Here is a 10,809-nt window from a genome sequence, read left to right as displayed (position 1 = left end):
GGCCGGGGTGAGGGAGGGGGACGGCGGAGGGTGTGAGGGTGGGGTGCGGGGTGGTGCGGAGCTGAGGCGGGGTGAGGGAGCGGGCAGGGCCCGGGCGTGGGCCGCGGCCCCGGGTGGAGTTTGGGGGGAATTTTTGGAGGGTTGAAGAGAGCGGCGGCTGAAGGAAGCGGGGGGGTGAGTGGGTGGGAAGGGGAAATGATGGAGTTTGGGTGGAAAAATGATACCTGTGTGCGAGGTGGGGAAAATTGTGTGCAGAACTGGGGAACCGCGCATTTCGCAGAACTGCTTGCTCAGAGATTACAGTGAATTTGTTACGGTGATACCCTGCTCTGTTGTTTGGTTAATTACATTCACTCTCTTGATTCTAAGGAAATAGGAATAAGTTTCTCATTGTGCTTTCGAAAGAACCGTTTTTAAACCAGGAACCAGATTTGAGCCTGGGCACCTCATAGTTAAATCATAACTGCAGTGTGAGCCTGTTACATGCTGCTGTATCTTGGTTAGTAACTGTATATCCTGGGGGCAGAAATACAGCACTGGTGTTTCCAGCAACAGGATGATAGAACAGGAGGGGACTGTGGTGGGAGGCATCTGCGATATTGGAGTTTGGTGTATCTGTGACGATGAGAGACGTTTCTTGTCAAAATTCATGCTCGCAGAGTCAGACCCTAAACATTAAACCATGCAACTTCTGCACCTATAGCCCAAATGGCATTGCTGTCAAACAAGATGTCATTTTAGTGCACTGAATTAAAAATATTGGGTGTTGATTGCAATCAAAGTATCACTTCTCATCACCAGCGTCACCTTAATGTTCCTTTTATAAAAAAGCAAAGCTCAAAATGTTCAATTCTGAATGCCCAAAGAGGAACTTTTTGCTTAGACACCAAACAATGTAGCGTTCTGCACAAATGTAGATGTTCTGTTGGTGTAGGTTTTCCAAAAGAATTGACCTTAAATATTGATGTAGGATCTTTATGTAAAATATCTGTGTTTGAATTATTGTGATGGAAATTGGGAAAAAAAACTCTGTAAAAATTAACTTTAGTGGTGGTCTAGCAAATAGATTATGTGCTTCCGTGAAGGGCACGTATTTAACATCCACACATCTGAGGGTGGACAGTGTGGACTTTGAAGAACGGTGTCACAACAGACATAGAAAGTGCTATTCAGCAGTCTGGAGAGTTTTAAGAATAATTTATAGCCAAGATTGTGTGCTTTCCCTGTAAGTAGGGGGCCTGCCTGCACCACAGGTGGGCCAGCGTTTGAAGCTTTGATTTTAAGGTGGTAGCTGCCTCTGAAAATAACTGTAATACGTGGTTTGCTGCCTCCCACAGTTGTGATGCTGTGCTCTGAGGGAGCTGTGACAAGGTATAACGTGTTCCTTAAATTCAATAGGTTAGAAATGTAAAATGGACCTAAAATTTTGCCTGCCATGAGGGATGATTTCAGATGTAGCCATAAAAGTAAGAAGGAAGCTAGTTTTGCAGTGCCTGTTTTGGATCAGTTCAGGATTTCAAATTACTTTGCATTTACCAAGGGGCAGAGAACTCATGCGCAAGCAGTGACTGTGGAGCAGTTAGAAAGGCGTTTGATAGTGTTCTGAGTTATTTCAACTGCTCTGACTTGCTTTGCTCTTGTTTTTTTTTAATCTTCTCTCTTAATAAAGTCTACCCTGAGGACGAGGACTTGAACTTAACCAGAGTTTGGATCTGTATTTTCTCCCTCCTGGGGTACTTACCCTCTGGCTTACAGTAGTTTTCTAGTCATTCTTTAGAATCCTGGTATTATGCATGTGCTTATTTTATACAAATAGGGATTGGATTTTGAGTAAAAACCAACTAGGTAACTCTTTTCCCTACGGATTCAAAAATTTTTAATACTGGTACTTAACAGCATGAAAAGCCACGGGCAAATCTAGCTGCATGCAGAGCCTGGTCGTTCCAGGCTTTGATGCTTGCAGAAGAGATATTTTGCAAAGATAAATTCCTTTTGTTGCTGGTTTTATTTTTTCCTGAGAAGTGGATGTCAGATTGTTGAAAGGTTTTTTGAATGATGTGTTCTGTCCTTTTGATTAGGTGAAGTTGGAGGTTTGCCCTGGTGAAGCCTGAACCTTACACAGCAAGGAACAGTGGGAAGAGCCTGTACTGTCTACATCTGGTAGAGCTGTAAAGTAGTGTTTTCTACCAGGCCTAATGGGGTGCCAACACTCAAAGGTGTAATTGGAAATAAAGATTGGATTTCTATAAGAATCTGTAGATAAAGTTCCTATATAAAAGGAAGTTCCTGTATAAAGGAAGTTCCTGTATAAAGTTCCTATATAAAAGGAACATGGGCAACGAAAATCTAAAAAAAATTCAAAATCTAAAATGGTCCTGTAAATTCTCAGTTTTGGTTAGGAAAAAACAAACACATTATCTGATTAAAAGCATTAATCTGATGTGGTGATGTTGTCATCTCTGGTTCCTGTGATGGACCTGAGAATTCAGAACATAGGTTTGTCATCAGTTCAGCTGAAGAAAGCACAGAGACTAATTAAATGACCCCCATAAGCAAAGCTGGGAGGCACCGAGACAGCTTATGCTCTGCGTGAGGGCAATTTTCTGCAGCTATCCAGCTGGAGAGGGCTGGAAAGAAGACAACAGATCTCAAAAAATAAATGTGATGAGCTTAATTTGGAGGAAACTGCTTTAGATTTCCCTGCTGTGGCTAAGAATTACCGTGCAGCCGCATACTGCAGATCAGCTGTCGTACAGTCACATTTGCACTCACAGGATGCGTTCTCTAGCGAGCAGATCAAACCTTGAATACGTAATCCCTGAAGTGCAATGCAAGAGGTCATCTGTGACTCAGATAGTCTGATTAGTATGAAGAACTGTGTGAGATTTTAGACCTATACCTTTCCCTGGCTCTCAGTAGGAATTGCACAGCAATCCTGGGGTTGTGTTTGCCCAAAGAAACAGGTAGCTGTAATTTATGGCTTGAATGGCTTCACTGTGGCATGGGTGGAAGTTGTAAACTAAATAATATCTACCCCTCTAGATAATGTGCACTTGCAAAGATAAGGCTTGTGTGTACCAGGTAAGCTGTACATTTCACTGAATTACTTTGGGTTTGCCCCAACTAAAAGCGTTATTGTGCTGCAGTTTAGTGTGGTTTCATTGGTGGCTGCTGCTTTTAGTGATTTTATTTCTTTGCCAAAGAATTGTACATCTTTGAAGGATGTCAGCTGGCTGGTGAAAGTTTGAACTGAAACAATAAGTTTTCATGGACTTAAACTGATCCAGTTTAGTTAGTTGAAGAACTTATGAGTTAATTTGTTGCTTCAGAAATCTCCTTGTAAAGAAAAGCAATGTATCTGATACAGTACTTTATTAAAACAGATTGTAAGTAATTTGAGGTAGCTTTAACTAGGTGTTTGCCTTTTCTGCGAAACTCTCTGCATCTGTGAGCTTTCTGTTCCCTCCAAACGACTTTTATTTAAGATTAGCATTACTTAGAATGTTTTTGAAATATAGCAAAAAGATTTTCAGCTAAGGCTAATTTAGCTTTGGGTTATATAAAGCAAACCCAAAAACTTCATGTTTTCTGAAGTCTTTGCTGTCCCCACTGTAAGGAGAGTTTTGGTGGTTTAGTATCTACAGTCGCACTGTGTTACAGGGTGTCTCATTTCTCTTGCTGTGAACACAAGTGTTCTAGAAAGGTCTGCTGCATTTCTACATAGAGAAGTCTTCTACATACATATTTACATATATATCTGTATTTTGTCACAGACCAGTGATGTTCTCTTTCTGTTTTAGTCCATGAAGGCAGCCCATTGGGGGAACTTCATCGCTGTGTCCGAGATGGTGTGAAAATCAATGTCCATATCCGCACTTTCAAAGGGCTTCGTGGAGTCTGCACAGGGTTTTTGGTTGCATTTGACAAGTTCTGGAATATGGTAATTATTGTTCCAGCCCTTGATTTATAACTGCTATATTGAAAACTTGAAATTTGCAATGGGTTTAAACAAACTACATTTTGAGAAGATGAATGTGGTATTGTAGTTCATAAAGCTAATTTGCTCTGGCACTGAGTGCTGAGTTTCTGACTGAAGTGCTGCTCAGTGTTGGACTGGTAAGTCTGAGAGGTGTCTCCCCATCTTAGAGGAGTTTTTAGGTGAGAAAGAAGCTTTGAAGCATTCCCAGCATCTTTGGATGTTTTGTATAAGAACCCAGGAAAATGGAATATGAGGAATGTTAGAAGCTTCCAAAGATTTCTCTGCAAAACACGATCTTACAGTGGGAGCCACTTCTCTGTTTTCTTTCACTAACGCGTCACTGAGATCTCAGTGGCAAAACTTTTCCCGGTGTTCTACCTCCTGAAGATCTTGAAGAGAGTGGATGGAAAAGTAGTTAATATGTGAGCCTGAAGCTGTGAAAATTTTGAAAACGTGGGCAGAGGGTGGGAAGGATTTTGTGGGCAAGGCTCATAAAGATTCTGCAAGTAATGCAGCATGAATGCTAGGCTTTGCTGTTGCTTTTATACCCCAGCAGAGCTAAGAAGCCAGCTCCAAAGCACAGCTTGTTCCTGGAATTGATTCTCTCTCAGATAGGGCATAATTTCATTATGCCATGACAAAAAGCTGGTCCAAAGCTGCTTCATGTTTTCTTTTAACTTTGACCTTTCCGTTTCTTTTATCTTCTAGGCCCTGACAGATGTGGATGAGACGTACAGAAAACCAGTAATGGGCAAAGCTTTCTACGCAGAACCTCAGCTCACCCTAACTCGGGTACGTAACCATCTCCAGTTTTGGTTTGGTTTTTTCTAGTATCTCCTTTTTCAAAGTAGTAAAAGGGGAGCATTGATTGGAAAACTGTATGTACATTTGAAGTGTTTTACCTGCTGACTTAACTGGCCTGGGGGGGGGAACAGTTTTCTGACCTGTTTAAAAGTACTTTGACCATGGTTCAGTGCTTCGTAAGTTCCACTTTGGAGTTCCTAACACCAGATGAGAGTTGCTGCCACTGCGTAGTGCAGAGATGCTGACCTTCTATAAGCTCGCTCTGTTTTTTTTTATTTATTTGTTCTGTGCACTTTTTACACCCATGACTGACCCGGTCCACATTTGTCATGCAGGGTGATTTGGCAATGCCTAACTCTGCTATTAATGTTCATGGAATGACAGTCCTTGCCTCCACCCAACAAAGCGTCTGTTTGGTCACTTGAACTTCTAGTCTTGGTACCGTGAAGCCCAAGATTCTGCACGTTGCTCCAAAGCAACGCACTCTCTAGGATCCAGCTGCAAAAAAAAAGATGTTTACAAAGATGAGAGCTGAAGAAATGATAGATGAACTTCTGAACAATGAGGAAAAAAAATGTGACAGTGCTGTGCCTGTTGAATGGCATCGCTCTGGGCCTTCTGAACATCAGAGGAGCATCACAAAAACTTTTAAACAGTTTCATTGTGATGAATTTGCTTTCAAATTCCAGCCATTTAAATGTGTTTTCTGATAGAACCCACCCTTCCTTTTTTTTAAAGATTAGTTAAAAATAATCAAGTTGTTATTGTTCCTTTAGCCCACTCTCACAGGGATTGGCTTTCCATCCTGTTGCTGGGAAGAGACAGGCTAACGGAGAATCCTTTTCATTTGTCAGTATTTCATAAAAGCTTCCCTGCTGCCAGAGAAAAAGCAGTTTCTTTTCCAGTTTCAGCACCATCTGTTCTTAGATTAATGAGTTCATACAGTGCTTTGGATCTGCTGCTCTAGCTTTTATTATTTTTCTATTGTTTTCGGTCTGTTCACCTCCCAGAATACCCACACGGCCTCTTTTAGTTTGTTTTGGGGAACACAGAAGGTCCATCATTTTTTCAGTAGACACTCTTTGCTTATCGAGGCCCCTTACCTTAGGGATTCATGTCCTGCCTGAGGACACAAGGATGGAAATATCTCTAATACTATCTGATAACATTGCAAGAGCATTGGGGAAACTGAGCTTATGGAGGAACTTGGTAACTTTCTGTTGTTCCTGACCAAAGTTAAATGCTACTGCACATGACTGTTCCTTCTGAAATTAAATCTGAATTAAATTCCTTGGTGCTCACATGAAGACGCTCATGTGCATGCAAGAGATCCGTTCACCTTATGTCATGGCTTTGCTTTGGCAAGAAAATGTAGTAGTTATTGCTTATAAAGATTCTTCAGTAGCTGTGTATTGTGATTTGGTATTGTATATGCAAATACCATGTAGAAATGCCAAGAAAGTGGCCTCTCATGTTTTATGAATGTGGTCATATACAGAAATGTTCTTTTACAGCTCTTTGACAGACTCAAGCTGCAGGAGTCCTCAGGAAAGAAGGGAGCTGACTCAAAGACTGTCTCGGGGCAACTAGCCCTGACAAATGACTCTCAGACCCTGGCACTGAAAGCTGGATCGGGACGAGCGAGAGCAGAAGATGAGCGTGAGAGGCAGAAACGCTCGGGCAGAGCTGGAGAAAAGAAGCTGCCAGGTGATGGTTTGCACCTGCCTGCCAGAGGTGAAGCTGATGTGGGCAGCGGGACTGCCCACACTGAGGGTGCCAGTGCCGGTGGTACCCGTGCAAGAAGCCAGTCACGGAGAAAAAGGCGGCCCAAAGTGGATTATCAACAGGTGTTCACACGTCACATCAACCAGATTTTCATTCGAGGAGAGAATGTCTTGCTTGTCCATTTAGCACATTGACTTGGCTGAGCCTTCGTCAGTGTATTTATTTGATAGCATGAATTGCTGCTGCAGCTCTCGTTGCTATTTAGCGTTCTCATTAAGTATGATGGTACAGTGACTGGTTTCCCGTTGCCATAATGAGGTAGGGGAAATAATTCTAACTGGAGCGTCCTGAGCTTGATGCCAAAGCAGCCTCCTTAGATCTCTGTTGGGGGTCTCAGGACAAGGTCAGCAACACAGTTGTTTCTGTGAGATGAGGGAGGTAAGCACAGATCCCACTGCTCCTTAAAAAGAAGCTAAATGGAGAGGGTCAGCAGAGAATTTTGGTATACTCAGTTGTAGGAGCTAATTGTTGCACACCTTTAAGGAGTTTAAGATTAGATCTCCACCTGAAATGAATTGCAAATGCTGTTTTGCATGTTCTGAGTAATCTCAAGTGAAGATTGCTAATGAAGCCAACAGCTTATCTGCTGTTAGATGGATGTCTTCTTTTCGAGACGTAATTCTGACAGTCATTTTGAGATAATTGTGAAAAGGTGGAGTGACATACTACTGATGGCTCTTTGCCTCTTCTTCATAGTTAGCTCTGTAATGTCTCTGTGATAGAAAACCTCTTAATTGAAAACTACTCTTTTTCTGTGAATGATGGCAGGACTTGAATTTGTTTTCAGTATCAGAGTTGAGGCTTCTATTTGGAATGCTGTGCTTTAGCCCTGTGTCACCAGCCAGCAGGGAATGTAGCTGATCCAGGTACCTCCGTGTTTATCTCTGTTCCGAGTTTATCTCTGAAAGTTGTGGATGCAGATGGAAAATTGTCCTTTTATATTTCACCTGTTTGCTACTTAGTGTAATAGTGAAGTTTGCAAAGATGTAGTTTTTCTTCTCAGATTTAAGTGTTTGTGCTGAGCACAATTGTACTGTATCTAAGCACCTTTCAAATTCCCTCTGTGGAAACGAGAGGTGCTGTGTCTCCAGTGATTCTCATGGAGCAGAAAACTTCATGGGTCTTTCCTATCAATGTGAATGATGCATCATCTAATTCCAGTTGAACTGAGCTTTGGAGATGAAAACATGTTCTGAAGTAGAAAAGTTGAACTCAGCTCATCGGTGGCTTTATTTTAGCAAGGATGTCAAGCTACTGTAGATCAGGCCAGGCTTCTGCAGGTATAAACTGCTTTCCAAGAGCTACATGCAGAAGTTTGAGGGTAAATGAAGTTGTTACATTATCTAGACTGTTCTACTAGTTGTCAAAGGACACTAGATTTCACACTGCTATTCCTGTATCTCAAGTACCTTATGCTTTGCAGCAGCTCCGTGTGTTTAAGATGAAGTTGGGAAATTGCCAGGATAATCCTTAGATCTGACATTGGGTAGAACAACTTTTTAGTGCTCTATAGCAGGTCTTGTATTGCATATAGAGGTCGTAAGTCCTCAAACTGAGTGAGGAGTACTCTCAATGACACACATTTCCCTTGCAGCATACTGTCGTTAGGGGTATGTCTGGTATTTAGGTGAGTTGTGGAAATCATTTAGTGGAAGTTCCTGGACACACAAGACAGCTGTTTGCCTCTGGGGGAGCCTGAAACTTTTATGTCAGCATTTCAGATGACATGGGGCTTGGACGGCTGATCTGTTCAGCCACTGAGCTGCAAACCCAAGTTCAGCCTGGGACAGAAGTGCTACAGAATAAAACGTACTGTTGAGGCAAAACAGTTTCATCAAAAGTGGAAAAAAACAAACAAACAAACAAAAAGAATCAAAAAAGGAAAGAATATCTACAGGTTCTTATTATACATAGCTTTATTGCTGTAACAACTTCTTCCTATGGACTGAGACTAGGCACTGAAAAGATTCTTCTCTTGGAGGTTCTTGTTTCCTCTCCTTTTGTGCTGTTCTTGTTTGTGTTCCTGTGGTCTGCAGTTCTTCCTAAGCTCTGGTTTAGGAAGATTGTTCTTATATTCACCCCTAGTTGGCCCAGCTTCCTGAACCTTTCCTGGTTGGCTTTCGATGTGGCTGCCAACTAACCAGAACTCTTACAAATTATTAGAAATGTGTGAAGCTAGAAACAAGGGGCTTATTTCTGCTCCTGACTACTCAGCAACTTTTATTGCAAGTGAATATTTTTCTTCATTATGTTTTTGGTTGTGGGTTGTTTTTCCCGTCTGCTTTTGGACTGTTACATTTTTATTTCAATTGCTTGGGATGACTTATCTCTGCCTTTTCCATTCATACCAAAGGCTACTGGTTTTGACCTCTTGTCTTTCCTTCATACTTACCAAAGGGTGTCAAATCTCCACTCAGGCCTATGTACTATGACATCTAATTGAAATCTTGCTTCTTTTTACCTCATATTCTTAATTCTCTTTGCCTGCCTACTTTATACTGCCTTGTGCATTGAATAAGATACAAGTACCATGAATGTTCTTGTGGCTGTACTGCCCTCCTTCCTTGTCAGTTGACACTTCACCAAGTTCTTCGTTGCTTCTCAAAGTCTCAGTGTTTGCTTTCATGAGAAATTTTTTCTCTGAAACCCTGCAGGTGTTTGTTACTTCATGTCTACAAGTTTCTTTTTTCCCATTTATGGAAAATGCTGGTGCTTAGACTTGCGTTTGTGCCTTGATTTTTATATCATGACTGATCTGTTCTTCCAAAATCATCATCTCAGACAATAAACCTGGCTAGAAACTATACAGTTTGTCTACTTATTTTGTTCTACCTCATTATTAAACTGTTCCTCCTCTGTTCTCATTGTCGTCTCATCTATGGAGTTGGTTAAAATTGTCTCTTCCATTTTAGATTTAATGGCTTATTTGGTGGTTCTTCATTTGTTTCCTACTTCTGTGTCCACCTCTCTCATTATTTCCAAGCTGCTTCCTATATACAGCCTCTTCTACAACTTCAGATCTTCCAAAGTATCTTCCTTTTCCTTACTTTTTCTGACATTGTATCTCTTAAAAGCCCATTATCAAAATGCTATTTTATTATTTTTGTCTCTTTAAGGCATAGCATTTGTGATTTTTGTCTCTTTCAAGCATCATGATTGTGACTAAGCAAGTGACCCTGTCTGTGTGCTGTCGCTTGCATGTTTAATACTTCAGATAAAGTTACTCTCTAAATAAAATTGAATGTGATGATCTGAAATGAAGTCTTCTACCTCACTTTAAATATTCATGTAAATCTGTTAAAAAAAAAAGAAAAAACAACCCTTGGAAACAAATGAACTTTGTTTTGTTTTGTTTTTTTTAATAATTTCTGGTTATTTCTTTCCATGTTTTTCCTTTTCCAAACTCAGCATAAAATCCAGGGTCTTTGCTCAAGAGGCTGTCTGCTCTTAGCCATTCCTCTGCTGCTGCAGTGTCACAAGGATGGTGTGAGCACAGATACCTGGAGTCATTATGCTAAAGAATGAAGAGCAGGAGGCAGTCTTCAGGAACAGAGCTCTGTGTGAGAGTGAAAAGATCTCTCTGGAAAGGATCCATGTACTGGTTGCAACCTGTCCAGTATTTCTAGAACATTGTTCAGCCTGGTGCTCAGCAGTGATTCCTAAAGTGTGTTAATGGTGAGGTACTGAATTAACATCAAGTAGCAATTTTCTGAACTACCCTTGAAGAAGTGTGGTGATAATTCGACATTTTTTTTCGAATCGTTTCTAAAATAGCAGACAAATACAAACCTTGGGAAATGTTAGGGTGCCAGCTGCAGAAATGATGTCATGCAATGGTCTTGGAATGTGATATCACAGATCTATCTCACTGTGTCATCGTCTGTCTTGTTATTGCCAACATGGTTCAGTAGGCAGCCACGTTTCATGGTTTCTTTAAGAGTGGTGGTTTTATTTGTACAGTGATACAATTCCATTGACCTTGGCAGATAGTCTGAATGGGGCTTTCGTGGGCCCACAGCACAAAACCTTGCTGTGCTCTGGGGATGCGGGGAAGCTGGTAGGGAGAATCAGGCTGAGAGCTGCAGGGTTACCCTGCACTTACAGGTATCATGGCTGGCATTAGTTCTTGGGAAACTCTTTTGCACAGGAGCTTCGTTTTTATTGATCACTTCTTAAATACAGCTGTAGAATAGATAAGGCCAAAAGAAAAAAAAAGGAGCTTGTGAAAAGTGTGGGTTTAG

At 41.3% G+C, this 10,809-nt stretch overlaps 1 protein-coding gene across 1 annotated transcript in view; it reads left to right on the top strand.

Annotated features, from left to right (window-relative positions):
• LSM11 (LSM11, U7 small nuclear RNA associated) overlaps positions 1-9,372 on the top strand; it is a 9,669-nt gene extending 297 nt beyond the window's left edge. Inside the window, exons 2-4 of the mRNA XM_014947758.1 lie at positions 3,784-3,940; positions 4,688-4,771; positions 6,298-9,372. Coding sequence (XP_014803244.1) covers positions 3,784-3,940; positions 4,688-4,771; positions 6,298-6,702 — 646 coding nt within the window. The 3' untranslated portion in view covers positions 6,703-9,372. The remainder of the gene's footprint in view (positions 1-3,783; positions 3,941-4,687; positions 4,772-6,297) is intronic.
• The last annotated feature ends 1,437 nt before the right edge of the window (positions 9,373-10,809 follow it).

Source organism: Calidris pugnax, unplaced genomic scaffold (genome assembly GCF_001431845.1).
Source record: "Calidris pugnax isolate Ruff unplaced genomic scaffold, ASM143184v1 scaffold27, whole genome shotgun sequence".
NCBI lineage: Eukaryota > Metazoa > Chordata > Aves > Charadriiformes > Scolopacidae > Calidris > Calidris pugnax.
Note: the sequence above shows the minus strand (reverse complement) of the source record. Positions and strands in the feature narration are given on the sequence as shown.